Source organism: Equus quagga, chromosome 11, assembly GCF_021613505.1.
Source record: "Equus quagga isolate Etosha38 chromosome 11, UCLA_HA_Equagga_1.0, whole genome shotgun sequence".
Classification (NCBI taxonomy): Eukaryota; Metazoa; Chordata; class Mammalia; order Perissodactyla; family Equidae; genus Equus; species Equus quagga.
The window spans coordinates 116,238,037-116,254,080 of record NC_060277.1 but is presented as its reverse complement, the minus strand read 5'-3'; the positions used below and the strand labels follow the sequence as shown (position 1 = coordinate 116,254,080).

At 58.0% G+C, this 16,044-nt stretch overlaps 1 protein-coding gene across 4 annotated transcripts in view; it reads left to right on the top strand.

Annotated features, from left to right (window-relative positions):
- B3GNTL1 (UDP-GlcNAc:betaGal beta-1,3-N-acetylglucosaminyltransferase like 1) overlaps positions 1-15,624 on the top strand; it is a 134,357-nt gene extending 118,733 nt beyond the window's left edge. For all 4 annotated transcript variants that reach the window (XM_046676430.1, XM_046676429.1, XM_046676431.1 and 1 more), the window contains 5 exons: positions 3,342-3,477; positions 3,558-3,626; positions 4,037-4,111; positions 11,572-11,676; positions 11,979-15,624. In XM_046676430.1, coding sequence (XP_046532386.1) covers positions 3,342-3,477; positions 3,558-3,626; positions 4,037-4,111; positions 11,572-11,652 — 361 coding nt within the window. In that variant the 3' untranslated portion in view covers positions 11,653-11,676; positions 11,979-15,624. The remainder of the gene's footprint in view (positions 1-3,341; positions 3,478-3,557; positions 3,627-4,036; positions 4,112-11,571; positions 11,677-11,978) is intronic.
- Positions 15,625-16,044: the final 420 nt, after the last annotated feature.

Sequence of the window (16,044 nt, the reverse complement as noted above, 5' to 3'; positions counted from 1 at the left end):
TGTGGTGGTGACCACGGCGCCTTCAGGCCATGGTGTGACTGTGGTGGCCACGGCGCCCTCCGGCCCGTGGCATGACTGGTGGTGGCCACGGTGCCCTCCGGCCCGCAGTGTGGCGGGTGTGCATGTATCTTGTAAGGACCAGGCGCAGGCCAAAGGGCTCCATGCCACACACATCCTCCTCCTGTTTGCACACCATAAATCTTTTACGTTGAAACATTTTTTTCCTTTTTGGCAGCGTGAGGCTTTGCCACCCACAGCTCAGAAGAGGTGATCTCAGGCTAGTTTCTGTGCCGGATTACAGTCTGTGCCCTGAGTGGGCATGCCTCAGAGTCGCCTGCTGTAACTGCCCCCTCAGGCTTGTCGAGCCTGAATCCCTCAGACTCTCGCACACAGCCCCCCGTTGAGAGTGCTCCCTGCTTCTGGCCTTTGCTTTAAACTGAGAGCCGTCAATCCCACTCTGACGCCCCGCAGATGCCCGAAGGCATGAAGGAGCAACGCTCTGCCCTGACTCGTGGCCTCCTTGTCCCTGCCCCAGGCCCTGGCGGAGCGGCAGCTGCTCCACGGTTCTGCGTCCCCCGTGTGTGATGTCGCCCTGAGCACCGAGCTCTACGTCCTCGGGATGTTGCGGGCATGGTGGCGTCCTGCCCCTTCCCTCTGAAGCCCATGGTTGCTCAGCCTGAGGTCCGCCCTGGGCTGGTGGTCGTAGCTTGTCCAGCTCCGCCACACGCGGCCCTCATCTCCTGAGTCCTGCAGTCTCCTCCCAGCTCTCTGCCTCTGGTGCTGGCAGCCCCCACCACCTCTTACTCTGACCGCTGGGCCTGCTGCCTCCTGGTGCAGTGATGCGGCCATGACACGCTGCTCCTTCCAGACAGTTCTGGAAACACGACCTCTGGGTTTGGGGAACCCTGTGCCCTGGCTGCTGCACCCCCGCCCACGGCTGCACTGCTCCTCGCGGCTGGTGGAGAGCACGTCATGAGGACAGCAGCAGAGGCCTAATTTGGCGAGAACTGAGCACACAGCGGGACGGGCTGGGGAGGAAGGGCCACCGCAGGAAGCGTTCCATTCCCACGGTGCAGATGTTTTCCTGGCAGTTTCTCAACCTCACCGGCGGGTTGTGTGCCGGTGTTTGCAGGCTGGAGGCCACCCCAGAGGACGTGGCGCTGGGCGTGCGTGTGGCCTCTGGCACGTGTACCTCTTTGGGGGCCTTGTTTACCTTTTGCAGTTGCACCCACATCCCCCAAATCTGTGCAGCAGGAGGCAGGGTCGGCCCATCCCTCCCCGGGGGCCCATGCGGGTGAGGCATCCCGTGTGTCTGGCCTGCTCCATCCCTTGGTTGGCACCACCCCTTGCCTGGCCCCTCGCTGCCCTCCCGCCAGGCTTCCGGCCACGTCCTGCCCGCTGCTGTGATCCCCTCGAGGGCTGCCCGGGCCATCTGCTTCCTCCTACACGTCCACAGAGCCTTGGGGCATTTTGATGGGTGTTTCATTGAATCTGCACATCAAGTTGCAGAGAACTGACTGGTTAAAAAGAGAAGCACTTAGTCACGAAGGTGGCCGGACCCTGTGCCGACAAAAGTAACTCAAGACCAGGAACGGGAGAGGAAGCACGGAGAGGGGTGAGGCCTGTGCGGGACCCCTGGGGCACCCCCGGCACGTCCCTGCGGGCAGGAACCCCAGGACATGTCCCATCTGCCGGGCCCAGACACCCTGAACCCATGGACCCCACACGGTGCCCCATCGCTGGGGTTCCTGCTCACATCTCCACTCGGGGAGGGGGCTGAACATGCCTCTGCCCGAGCTGCCACCTCCCCTCCCCCTCAGGATTCCCTAGTCGCCTGGAACCCCCGGCCCTGCGCTCACGGCTCTCGTTCTTAGGCGCGCCTTTCGTTTTCTCGGGCACTGCCAGAGCTGTGTGGCCGTGCGGGGGCAGCTTCCTCGGGCTGCAGTGTGTCCAGGAGTGAAGTGCTGATTGGCAGGATCAGGGAGTCACTCGCCTTCGCGAGCCGCTCTGAGCCCCCACGGAAGTCACGGCGCTCTGCACAGCTCTAGCTGAACCACTCTGTCTGGGATGGGCGGGGGCGGACAGGCTGCAGGGGACTCCCGCCCTCGGCACCTGCTCTGTGGGAAAGCTGACGGGCGTCGGTTGCTTGCCCAGCACCAGCATTTTATTAGAACAGGTGTCACATGTCACCTGTCTATGGCCCACACCCCACCCGGAGGAACTGCTCCATTGAGATACCTTGGGGGGCACCCGGAATGGGTGGTCACCATGGTGAAGGCACCAGGGCGAAGGCTGCCGCATGGCGGGTTCAGCACCCACCTGGGGCCCTGCGCTGGAGGAGACCAGGATGGGAGGTCCGACCCCATGCTGCAGAGACTGGGGCCTGCAGAGGGGTCCGGGCCTGGCCTGAGAACCACCTGCCCAGGCAGGGCTGTCATCCAGAATGCAGCTGTGGGCGAGTGGCCTGTCCCAGGAGGGGTCTGAGATGAGGCCCTGCATGCAGATGTGCTTCCAGGGGTGAGCTGTGGGTTACACAACAGTGGCCCCTTCCTTGTGTACTATGGTTTCTCTGGGAGCGAAGGCTTGGGGTCATGTTTGGTCCACTGTGTGCCCACAGCAGTTCCCTCTTAACTTTCCAGATTCTTAAGTGATGGTTTCACGTCTGTGATTTAGGGCTGGAAGGGTCGACAGGCCCTTTCTGTGCATCTGACCCTATTAAACTGGAAACAGCTGGACATGCTGGTCTCCCTGTCGCACTTGGGGGTCAGGCAGCTGCAAGCCCAGTCGCCAGACCTGGACGGGGTCTGCATGTAGCAAGGGGTTGACGGAGGGAGTCCCTGCCTAGAGAAGACGACCTGGCCGTCAGGGCACTGGCACGGGAAAGGAAGCCACGTGGAGGCTCAAGGGTCGTGTCCAGAGCCCTCTGCTCACTGTGACCACGTGACAGGTGCCTGACGTCAGGGTGGCTTTGTCTCCCTCAGGTTCCCCAGGGTCTGTGCCTGGTATCCCCCAGGATTCCTGAGCACACGGATGTGACAACGGCACGTCCTGGGGTCTGTGTGGGGCCATGAGAGTGGGCAAGGCTGTGCAACCCTGGCCACACGGTTCTGGGTTCACGGGTTCATTTATTCACTCACTCATTCAGCCAGCAGCTGGTGAGCACTGGGGGCCGGGGGTGCAGATGTGGGCCTACAGGGACGGGGGTGGGGGGGACGAGGGCCAGGTGGACAAGGACCAGGGGGCTGAGCCCGGCTGGGCAGAGGGGTGGGGTGAGTGGGGAGGAAGGTCCGGGTGGTTGGCGGCTCCACCCACCTTGGTCCCAGCCCCCCATTCCCCCGCAGGACCACCATCTGGACCCACCGTGTCCGCTTTCTGGAAGAACGGGCCCTGCCACACTGGGCTGCCTTCACCATCTGGAACGCAGGCAGGCAGGGCCGCCGGCTGTATCGTAGCCTCACGGCAGAGTCACGGCGCAAGGTGGGGCCCCCATCCCTCCCCTCTCCCCGCAGCGCAGTATCCCCTAGTGTCCCTGAGGCTGGTGTCCTGTGTCCCCTCAGGTGGTCGCCTTCTGTGATGTGGACGAGAACAAGATCAAGAAGGGCTTCTACTCCTACGAGGACTCAGAGGTGTGTGGGGCCCCCTGGGAGAGCCCTGGCCAAGCTCGGGGTCGCCTGCACACACCCGGCCCGCCTCTGGGCCACCTGGGCCCAGACGGCTCCAGGCCCGGCAGATATAGCCCCCAGGCTGCTGGGGGCCCCAGGGCCTGTGCCCGCCCATCCCCCACTGGAGAGTGCACTCAGGTCTGCTTCTCTCCGTCACCCACCTGGGGTTGGTTCTGGGGCGGCTGTAAGGTGACCAGGTTGGGAGGGTGGAGGCTGGGTCCAGCCCAGGAGGCTGTGACCTGGGTGTCCGTCTGAGCACGTCCAGCTGTGAATGGTGCAGGGGTCGTGGGCGGCACATGCCCAGTGTGACAGCCCTCCCTGAGGAACGAGTATGGGGCAGCGCGGAGCAGAGCCCACAGCCCGTCTTGTTTTAGGAAAGGCCCAAGCCTCGGGTTCCAATCCTGCACTTCCGGGCTGCACGGCCACCCTTTGTCATCTGCGTGAAGCTGGTGAGTGTCGGGCTTCAGCTATGGGGACATGATGGCCGTGTGGCTGGGATGAGCCCCTGGTCACGAGATCTCAGACGTCCAAGACTTGGCCGCAGCAGTCCATGCCCTTGTTCCAGGCCAAGCTCTTGTGTCACGTCCAGCAGGAGGCCCTGGGCTAGGATGGGAGGTGGTGACCGTGGCCCTGGGGGTCTGGGAGGGTGACCTGCACCAGGGTGGGGGACAAGGGACCACAGAGTCACCTCCAGCCAGGCCTGGGGCTGCCCGGGGTGTTGGGGGAGAGGCAGCCATGGCACCTGGTAAAATGGGTCGCATTTCTATAAAAGCAACACTTACTGGAAACTTGTGGAGTGCCAGGCCCAAGGGAGCTCCCAAACCCTCAGATGCTCCCGCCAGCGACTCGATGTGCAAGACCCTGCAGAGCTCTAGGGGGATGAAATAGTCGCTGAGAAGCACCCCCGCTGAGGACCCCATCTCCTCACGAGTTCTTGTCATGTCCTCGCCTTCCCTCTGAGGTTGGCAGGCACTGGGGCCCGGGCAGGCTGTGCCCGTCCCTTGGCTCCGGGCTTTCCATCAGGGCCGCACAGCAAGAGGCCCGGGACCCTGTCTTGCTCACTGGGGTCAGGCTCCGCCCTGCCCCTGGGTCACTTTCTGAGCAGCATCCTGTGTGTGAGTGTCACGTGTAGCCGTCAGTGGCTCCGGGTTGTTTCCCGATGGCTATGGGACAGCAAGGCCGTGGCAGTCTCGTGACCTGAAGCAGACGAAGGGCCTCTGCCCCTCAGCGGGTCTCGGAAAACGCCCCCACGCACAGAGCCAGTGACAGGGTGACGCCACCCGGGGCCACTCGTGGGCCTGTCTCAGCCTTTCTGCCCAACGGGCTTGTTCAGGGCCGAGCCTGTCCCTGTGGGCCACCTGTCCCTTCCTGTTGATTTTCAGGAGCTCGTTAGAGTCTGGCTCTAGTCTTTTATCGATCAGCGTGTGGCAGACATTTTCTCCCGGTTGTGACTCACCTTTTCACAGCTTCTTCCCGGAAGAATTTATCTTTACCACAGAACATTTATCAGCTTTTCTCTAGTGAGCAGTTAGTGTCATGCTCAGAAGATTCTTCCCTGTGGTCAGAATACATTCTCATTCATTCACACGTATTCACATAAGGCGTCACCTTTCACATGAGTCTAACCCAGCCCAACTATGGGGCCCAGGTCATGGGGTGGGGCTGGGCTCAAGGGTCCCCAGGAGGGCATGGTGGTCAATGGGTGAGCAGGCCATGCTGTGCTGTTGGGGGTCATGGGAGAACACAATGGGGAGCAGGCCACCACTTCCGGCAGGTGCCAGCCTAGGCGGGTGATCAGACTGAACCTCAGCGACCAGGGCACCCAGCCCGAGGCCTTCCTGGAGGCAGTGCTTTTGCAGAATGGAGGCAGATGCATGTTCATTCCGCTAGAGTAAGACAACAGCAGAGGACACAGGCAGGGCATGTGTCTGTGCCACTGGGCAGGACCTGCGAGGAAAGCCCGAGTGTGCTGTGGCGGGTAGGAGGGAGGCAGAGAGGGGAGCATCCTCTTCATTGGTGGCTGGTCTGTTTAAGATCCCAATCCCCTTTTGCAGTGATGGGAATTTACTCAGAGCTTCTAATTGCAGTTTATGGTGTCATCCTGGCGCCTTCGTGGGGCTTGCGCTGGGGCCCAGCCAGGCCGGTCAGGGTGCACTGGTGTGTCATGCCAGGGTGGTATGTCCTGGTGGGGGACATCACCTCCCAAGGCCGTTCCCCCACTGGGCCGAGCTCAGACACTTGAGGACAGATTTCTCAGCCAAGTTGGTCAGGCCGGGATGGTGACCCCGAGGAGGGCCAGGCCATCCCAGCTCTGCCCCTCGGTCGAGGTGCCACTTTGGAGAAGTCACCCCACTGTGGGGAAAGTGGGTGTGAGGACGGCTGACCCCAAGGAGCCTCGTGCTAGGATCCGGCCCCTGGCTGGGGCTGCGAGGGCGGCTCTCTCTCACGGCCCCTACCCACATGGCTGGGGCTGTTCCTGTGTTCCAGCCCCAGAGAGTGAGATGATGAATGTGTGTGGTTTTAGGCTGCTCGATTTGTGGTAGCTGGTTACACGCAGCAGATAACTGATATGGACCCAAGGTGGCAAAACAGTGAAGAGAACAAACCTCACAGGCACCCCTGTCGCAGCTTGACGCTGTCATGAACACCTGCAGCAGTTTCCCTCTGGACACGTGTCCCCACGTCTCCTGGCTGTGCACCTGTCCGTGGAAGCGCTGGTGACCGTTCAGCTTTCTGAGGAACCGCAGGCTGTTTTCCACGGCAGCTGCCCCACCGTACAGCCCACCAGCAGCGCACACGGCTTCCTCGCACACCAGTTATCGGTGTGTGTTTGTCGCGGCCGTCCTGGAGGGCATTTCACTGATGCTGAGTGGTGTTGAGTGTCTCGTCTATGCTTGTGGGCACCTGAACGTCTTCTTGGGAGAAAAGTCTCTGCAAGTCTCTCGCTCGTATTTCAGCTGGAAGTTTGTCTTTCTGCTGAGTCCTGACTTCTTCTCTGTTCCAGATGCAAGCCCCCAGTCAGGTCCATTTGCAAATGTTTCCTCCCCTTGTGTCGCTTGTCTTTTCACTCTCTCGATGGTGTCCTTTGATGTACAAAAGTGTTTAATTTTGATGAAGTCCAATTTATCTGTTTTTAATTTGGTTGCTCATCTTTTTGGTGTCAGAGCTAAGAAGCCATTGCCAAATCCAGGGTCATGAGGACTTACCCTGTGTTTCCTTCTGAGAGTTACAGCTTCAGCTGTTACATTTTAGGCCTTTGATCTGTTTTGAGTTGCTTTTGTGGATGGTGTGGGTGGGCAGCTTCCTTCTTTTCACGTGCCGTCCGGTTGTGTGAGCGCTGTGCAGCCAGGGAGCGCCAGCCCCGACTGGTCACCAAGGTTTTGTTCTGTTTGCCAGCTTGAACCTGTCTTATTTAACCACTGCTACCTAACAAACTACCACAAACACATTTATTACCTCACAGTTTCTGCAGGTCCTCAGCTTCCGGGTCTCATGAGGCTGTAGGTGAGGCGTCAGCCAGCACAGAGGTTCGACTGTGGGGTGGTCCACGCTCCAAGCCTCCTCGACGGTCGTTGATGGAAATGAGATCTTGAGGGTGCTGCACCAACATCCTTGGTGCTTTGCTGGCTGTTCCTGACTGGCTGCCCCCCCCAGCATGGCAGCTTATTCTGTCGAAGCCAGCAAGGGGCAGGGTCTACAAGGGGGATGGAAGTGCCACCCCACGCCTGTGTGGTGTCCGAGGGCCAGTGCTGCCTGTACTCCAGGGGCGGGCTTACACAGGAGGTGGGTGCACGAGGCAGGGTCCTGAGCTGCCGGGCCTGCCAGGGGGACAGACCCGCCCTCCTGCGTTCTCCCCGCCTGAACCTCTTTCCAGCCAACGTAAGCAGAGTTCCCAGTTGCCAGGGGAATGAAAGGAATAATTATGAGGCTATGAGAAGCAGTGGTAAAACAAAAAGTTAAATTCTACAGAAATTATATCTCATTTTCAGAGGATATGGGCTCTGCTGAGGGTCTACTTCTCAGGGACCCAGAATTGCCGTGAATCAGACCCCCCGTGAGACCTTCCCGGACAGCAGGCCTTGGTGGCAAGTGCGTCCCTTTCCCCTCTCCGTCGCCCACTTTGTGTCCTTGGAGGGTCAGAGACACAGTAGTTACCTGATTCTTGTATATCCTTCCCGAGGGAGCCAACACAAACACAACAAGTGGCCGCGTGTTATACATACTTTTTCTGTATTTTGCTTTTTTCACATAGCAATGTATTTTGGAGATTCTTCCATGTAAATCCACTGGCGCTGTCTCACTGTTGTTACTGCCTTCTTAAGGCAACTCTCCAAAGTGACAGGAAGCCAGCCTGTGCACCCTTGCCATGCGCCCGCCACCCGGCCGTCTCGTGTCCTCCACACTCCCCACTCCCCCACCCCTGTACTGAGGCAAATTCTAGCCTACTCTCGTTTGTTAGTGTTTCCCAGAAAGATGAAAGCTTAAAAGAACTACCATAATTCCACTATCACACCCAGAAGTTGCAAATATCCCGTGAGTGTCGAGATCCCCCGATTGCCCTGTAGACGTGTTTTCTTGTTGTCGTTTGTGTGCTGGAGCCCAGGCCCAGTGTGGCCACATGCAGCGTCAGCCCACGCGCCCTGCCACCCGCTCCACTCCCTCAGGACTCGTGTGTGCATCGAGGCAGCAGGGAGCCTCGGGCCTGCTGGGCCAGGGTCGGTTCTGATGGACGGGAGCTCCGGACAGAGTTCGAGGCTCACTCAGTGGTGGCCACACCCCTGCCCCCCGAGGGCTGGGACAGTTCTGTGGGGGAGCTTTTGGGGGACGCATTACCCCCAACTATGCTGCTGCGTGGGTGTTTCATCCGTTTATTAGCCAGTCCCTTATCGAGGTGCCTGCAGGCCATTCTTGTCGTTGGCTGTGAAAATCCTGCTGCAGTGAATAGCGTAATTTCGCTCAGGGGCTGTGCACGTGGGGGGAACTTCTAAAAGCTGCTGGTCAGAGTTTTGATCCCACAGCTGCCGCCCCGGAGGCTGTGCCAGTTTACGCTCCACCAACCACCTTCCATCGATGCTGCGATCAAACCCACCGTCTCCGCAGATCGCAGGTGAAAACAGTGAGGCTCCAGTTCCAGTCGGCAGTGTCACGCTGCGGGTCAGGAGGGCGTCTCTTCACATATTTATAAGCATCTTTATTTCACTTTTTGTAAATTACCGATTCTTTTCACTAGCCCATTTTTCTATTGGCCTGTCAGTATTTTTCTCTATGCAATTACAAAAACAAACCTTTTGTGATAGGCCTTGCAAATTTTCCTCAGTGTGTCGTTTGACTAAACATATTTCTGCCATTTAGAAATTTTTTATTTAGACATAATCAAATTAATTGATTTTTTTCTTTTATGGCTTCTGGGTTTTCTTCATTCTCAGACAGTGACTCCTCATGGTGAAGTTGTAAAGCGCATTCTCCAGGTTTGCTTCTCAGGCTTCTGTTCTTTTGTTATTTCTTTGCTACAAGTGGAATTTTTCTTGTCAAGACTGAAGTAGGATGAAATCTCCTTTCCCTTTGGGTACTCACTTGTCCCAGTGTCATTTGGGGAGTAATCCATGTCTTCCTGGTAATGAAATGCCGTCTTTGTGTGCTGGGTACACATTTCCATCTGGAGCTGTTCTGGACCCTTGGTCTTGTTCTGCTGAGGTGTCTGTTTGCGTACCAGCACCATGACTTACTGTAGCTTTCCCACGTTTGCCATTTAGTAAGGCTGGTCTTCCTTCGTTATTCTTCTTTGTCAAAATTTTTCTCAAGTTTGTCTTCTTCAAATGAACTTTGTTATTGTGAATTATTAATACAGTCAGAAAACGGCCTAAACATGGCCCACCAGCTGCTTTGTGAAGGAAGTTTTATTAGAAAACAGAGGACACATCACCACAAAGTGCTCCCCTGAGCAGCCCCACGAAGGACGAGGCAGCTACCCGCCCAGCGGCCCGGCTGCGTCACTGCTGTGCTGTCCTCACAGTGTGCGCAGCGCTTCCCGGACCGCAGGCGTGGCTGCCTGTGTCTGCAGCTCGGCAAGTGGAGCCACACTTGTGTGCTCTCGGTCTCATCTGTCTCCTCATGTTTGTGAGGCCGCGTGCCCATCCTCCGTGGCGTTTTGGCGTTCAGCTGCATGGGTGTCACCAGCACCATGCCAGCGGGCCTCCACGAGCCGGTGCCCATCACTTTGCTGTGCAGACATCCTGGTGCTCGCCCGCCGTTTCTCTGGGGTTTGATCCCAGGAGTAGAAGCTGGGTCGTGGGGTGGCCTGTCTTCCACTTCACGAGACAACGTCCCACGAGGTGGCCGGGCGGGGGGGCCCAGAGGTGGAGGGCCCAGGCCGCAGGCTCATCACTGGACGATGGGATTTCAGTTCCCCTGGCTGGGGTGCGGGGCTCTCACTGTGGCTTTGAGACGCCGTCTGATGCTGGTGAGGCCCAGCGCCTGCCCGTGCGGCAGGCACGTGGGTTCCTCTTGTTGATGTCTCCAGTTGGGTTCCCCGTCTGCCTATGGGATTGCCATCTTTTCCTGACAACCTGTAGTTCTCTGTACCTTCTGGATTCTGATCATCCGGTGGTTTTCTGTCTGGCCTTTTCACTCTCTTGGTGGTGTGTTGGTCTAACTTCAGGAGGTTCTTCATAAGGAGCAGTCCCCTTCCCCAGTCAGGACAGGCCCCCCTTTCCCACTGGCCCCTCCATGAGCCCAGCTCCACCGGCTGTTGTAAATGACCGCTGGGCCACTCTGGGCTGGGCTGGGCTGGCTCTGAACCCAGGTGTGTTTCCTTTGAAAACTTGGGAGCAGAGAGAACGAGAGAGAAGGGGACTTGAGAACGGTCGGCAGGTAGAGGACAGAAGGTGGAAATCTCAGGTGTTTTCCAGGTAGACTGTTCCATTTATATATTTCTAGCAATCCTGGTAGTAACGGCTGAGACCAAGGGTGGGCATGGCTGATTCCCCTTGTTGGGCCCAAGGACAGACGATGACACCCAACGAGGACAAACATGGTGGCCGCAGCACTGGGCCCCTCCCACATCCTGCTGGAGGCGGAGACATGCCCCTTGGGCCGTTCCTGTTTTGGGAGCCGAGTCCTGGAGGCCTGGGCTGAGGGACGGGCCTGGGAGCACGCAAGTGTTTGCCAAAAACCTGCCGTGGCCTCACACAGGAGGGCTCAGGGTCAGGGGTTAGGGCTGGGGTTGGGTGGCCTGGCCAAAGCCAGCACCGGTGGAGAGGCCACCCTGGAGCCCCGTGAGTCTGGCAACAATCCTGGGGTCACCTCGGGGACCTTATGGGGTCACTTGTAAGACTCGGGTGGAGCCTGCCTCCTGGGGTCCTGACCCTCCCTGCACGGTTCCAGCTCTGCCTGTTTGGTGTCAGGGCCCTCTCTCCACTGCAGGGCGGGGTCAGAGCCAGGGGGCATCCGTCGACAGCTGGCTGTTGAGTCGCAGTTTCTGTCCCCAGGGACCACCTCCGACGTCTGGCCTCTGCAGAGGAGGTGGGGGTGTGGGGCATCGTGGAGAATCAGGGTCAGTCGGCAGGAAGGAAGCCGGGTCTGGCCTGGGAAGGGGTGAGCAGGAGAGACTGCCCTTGAGGTTCGTTTCCTTCCCTGAGTCCCCACAGTGGGGGTCAGCTGCCTTCTGCAGGGAGGAGCTGAGGCCAGGCTTGGTGGGGGCGCTTCTGAGGACCCTCCCGCTGGCCGTTTCCCTCGCTGGCCCCCACCTTCTGGCCCCTCCCCTCTCAGCAGTGGAGCCCTTGCTAGTGGACCACCTGACAAGTGGCCACAAGCAGCTCCACACCCAAGACCACCTCAGGAGGATCTGTGGGGCCTGCAGTGAGGACCAGGGGAGGCCTGGATCGAGCTGGACCTGCTGCTGCTCCCACAGGACCTCACAGGAGGTGCGTTTGAGGACAATCTGAGGTCACTGCACCTGCAGGAGGGCCGGGACTTCCTTCACTTCAGCTGATGGACCCGTAGCAGCTGCTGCCAGGTACGTACGAGGCCCCCAGCAGCCACAGCCAGGGTGTGGGGGTGTCCTGCAGGTGAGGAGGGATCGAGGGTGGGTAGGGAAGGACAGCCCCTGCACCTGTGTGGGGAACGTGCCCAGCGGGAAGCGGCACCTGGATGCATCTCAGGCCGTCCTCCCCACGTGGGGCTGGCCCTTCACCTGCAGGCCGAGGCCCAGTACCTCCTTCTTGGGGTGTGACTCACGCGGGGTGAAACGCACGGCTGAGAGCACACAGCCTCAAGGGAGTGTGCATGTTCCTCTGACACATGTGCATTCGCGTGTAGCCACTGCAGGCCAGACGCGAAGCAGTCCCTCTGCCCTCCTGGAGCCCCACACCTGTCTGTCACCCAGAGGGCATCTTCCGAGGACCATCCACGAGTCCGTCGCATCAGGGGCTCATTCCTCCCCTTTCTGCACGGCACCCTCAGGGTGAAGGAATCACAGTTCATTTATTCGCTGCCCTCCTGGTGGACACCCATGTTGTCTCCAGCTCTGGCTGTCACGAAGAAAGCTTCTGTGCAGTCTGGACACGTTATGGCAGACCTGTGATTTCATCCCTCTTGGGAAACACCTAGGGGTACTATTACCCGGTCTGACTTTATTAGAGATGAGGACGTGAACAGAGACGACGTGAGAACAGAGGCTGTGTGGCAGGGTGTCGGCCCATCACCCGGCAGGCAGAGGCTCGAGGGGGATGGCTCCCTCTGCTGTGCCTGATGGAGGCCATGGGCCTGGGGAAGCTGGGTGGCTGACCAGAAGCGGCCGTCCTCGTGATTGGTTAGGGGGTACCCTGGCTTTCTCTGGCTGGTCCTAAGTTGGAAGTGGGGCAAGAACTAGAGAAGCTGGCGGTTGTTGACCACATTCTGGGTGGCTGCCATGAACTACTGCTTGGTTTCCTGGACTGGCCACTGCAGGCTGTGGGTAGCAGTCCTGTTTTTGTAGATGGTCTGGTGTTGCCCATTTGTACCTCCAGTCTCTCAGTCCCAGGAACCCCAATGGCCCAACTCAGGCTGAGAGAACAAATCCCATCAGCCATGAGGATCAGCCTGAGTGCGGAGCTTCTCCTTAAAGGCCATAGGCTGCCCGTTGCCCTCTGCCTGTCTCCTCGATCCCAAAACAAGATCATCAATACGCTGTATCCTTTGCATCATGACAAGTCCTGCCGCAGTCAGTGCTGCCTGCCTGTGTGGGAACCCCGCTCTGAAGCTCACGTGAACGACCAGCAGTTGCTCGCCTGGTGGAGCGGCCTCACCGTGGAGCTCACGGAGTTGGGATTTCCAGCGATGGTGATTTACAGAATCCGGTCTGCGTGCAGAGTCGCAGAAGACTCTTCCTGAAGCACAGGAGGTGTTGGTCTAAGGCAGGACGACCAGGTGCTCCAGCCACGGTGCCTGACAATCTGCTTGTGTGTTTGTTTTTATACTGCATGCTATTATTGTCCATCTTTTAAAATCCTACATGCTTTAAGAAATCCGCCCATTTGGCCATTCTTCTTTTTGTTTGCATGGTCACTGTTTATTCTCTGCTCAGAATTCCTCCTTGCATCTGAGTCTGTTCAACTGGGACCGTCTTCCTGCTGCCTGGAGTTTATCCACTAGAACAGTGGTTCCCAACTGGGGCAGGTTTGCTGCAAGACTGCTGGTGACTAGGATGTTGCTAGACACCCTAGAACACACAGGACAGTCCCCACAACAAAGAAGTGTTCAACCCCAAATGTCAGCAGTACCCAGACTGAGAAACTAGCCATGCACGAGGGGCTTGTGTTGTCTGAATGTGACTTCATTCTGCACTTTTTTGAATGGCAGTTTTCCTACCAGGGTGGTGGTTATCCTCTCTCGGCACAGTGAAGATCTACGCTCTCAACTCCGCCGTTGCCGCTGGGACATGGGCAGTGCTGCGTACTGCCGTGTCGTCTGGCTGTTTGTGCAGTTTCCCTGTGATGCATCCCCGTGGGAGCGCCTGCTGGATCCGCTAGCTCTGCACCTGGGGATTGTGCCCCCGCGACAAGTACGGGGCGTCTGCACCATCTCTTTCTGAGATCCTGTCACTCACAGGCCAGATTCTCTTTGGTGTCTCTTGACTTTGCTGTCACATTTTCCAGTTTTTTCCGGATGATTTCTTCAGATTGTCTGGTTCTCCAGTTCTCTCTTCAGCCATGTCTACTTGGTGGTTTAATCCATCCATTGAGGGTTTTTCTTCTAATGTCTTCTTGGTAATTTCTAGTCCTTTTCAAAAATGAATTCACTCTATCTATTTCCTGTCTGCTATTTCCAGTATCCTGTCTCTGGGTCTGGTTCTGTCAGGTCTTGCTCATGGTGCCTGTGTCCTGTGCGTTTGGGGGACTGTGGGAGCGTGGGCTCATGCTCTTTTATTCCCTTCTCCCAGAGGGCTTCCGCTCGCCTCTTCTGCCCGTCTGGGAGCACCCTGCTCAGGGCCAGGCTGAGCAAGTTTTCCATGTTAGGAGTTTGGCTGACGGCATAGGCAATGTGGGTCTCCAGGAGAGGCTCCCTTCCCCAGCACCGGGCAGAGATGAGATGGAAGGGTCCTGTGGCCCTTTCTTGGAGGAGGACTTAGTTCTTGTTCACCCTGTTGCTGAGCACGCAGTGTTTAGGGCCCACCTTTACGGGGGTCTCCTGTTAAATGAAACTTCGTGGTCTGACTTGGGGCTCAGCAGATGCGGCCCTCAGGGCCTGCGGGCCCCACTCACCTGGAGGGCTTCTGCCTGTCCTGAGTGCTGTGCGCATGGCGGTCCTGCTTGCTCTCCTTGCCTCTACAAAGGCACTCTGCTCTCTGCTGCCCCTCTGCGGCCCTGTCCAAGGGGCTTCTTGACCACGTCCTCCACAAGACAGCAGCCCAGCACACTGTCCCGCCTGCTGTCTTCCCTCACAGCACTCGTGCTGTTTCCCACAATCCACAGTAGCTCATTTGCTATTTTATGCTTCCAGCTCTGACCTAAGTCGCGGGAGTCTGGGGCTCCCCACCAAATCCATCACTGGGACCCAGGTGGGCTCCAGAAACCGTGGCTGCACGAAGGAGGGTGGCCCAGCCACCAGGCACCTGGTTGGAGCGGGTGGTGACCACTGGGGCCTGATGTGCTGAGGGCGAGTGGAAGCAGCTGGACCCTATCTCCCAGCTAGTGGATGAGTCCAGTTTCCCTTGGGTGGCAAAGCTGGACCAGCATTAAAAGAGCATTGATGGGCCTACGTGGTGAACTGGCCAGTGTCCACGTCTCAAAAGGCCACTTCTCTGCAATCCTGTGGGGAGGTTTTTTTTTGTTTTTTAAACATTTGGAAACACTTTTTTATTTTTTGCTGGGAAAGATTCGCCCTGAGCTAACATCCATTGTGAATCTTCTTTTGTTTTTCCCTCCCCGAAGCCCCAGTACCTAGTTGTATATTCAAGTTGTGAGTCCTAGTTCTTCCATGTGAGCCGCCACCTCAGCATGGCAGCTGACGGACGGGTGGTGTGATTCCATCACTGGGAACTGGATCTGGGCTGCTGAAGCAGAGTGCACCGAACTTTAACCACTGGACCACCAGGGCTGGCTCTTGTGTGTGTGTGGTTTTTTTCAATTACACTAAAAACAGTTCATTTTGTTGCTTCTCAAAAGCTGCCTGCTTGCTTTTCTGTTGCCAAGGCCCAGATGCTGCTCTGCGGGCACCGTCTCCGCTGCCCCTGGCAGATACGAACACAGGACCTTGTGGGGCAGCCCTGCAGAAGAGCCTTCCCACCAGCGTGGCCTCACGTGGCCTGTGGCTTAGCCTGGATACAGGCCACTGGGCCATCCAGGACCCTCACCATGTGACCTCTGCCAGTCAAGTGGTCTGTGGCTAATCTTTTGTCTAAAGTGGAAAACTTCCTTCTTTTCAAGAGGGAGGCATGTTTTTAGGCTTAAATGAAATAAAGTCAATCTACAAAGTTACAATCTCACACAAGTATGAGGTAAGGCTCTTTCAGGGGTTAAAAATGATCTGTCTCAGGTCCAGCCAGTGCAAGGCAAGCGTCGCCACAAGTCCAGCACTCAGCCTAGGCAGGAGAAACCAACTCCTGGTGAGGCTGCAACAGCCAGGATGGCACGCCCAGTGGCTGCCCCGCCAAGTGGCCCGAGCTGGGCCTCCCAGCCCACGGACCTGTTGTCACGCATGTCCCGAGGGGCGGTCTGTTCTGCAGCCCAGGTGCACCAGCACCATCCTGGGCATGTGGCCCCCATGACAGCACAACCTGCGTCTTCGCCTCAGAGGTGGACAAGGGCTGCTGCGTCCAGACCTCGGCCCACGGAAGAGCAGGGGCACCAGGAACCTAAGCTGTGCAAAGCTCCACAGCAGGCAGGCCGACCCTGCTGGGCACTCG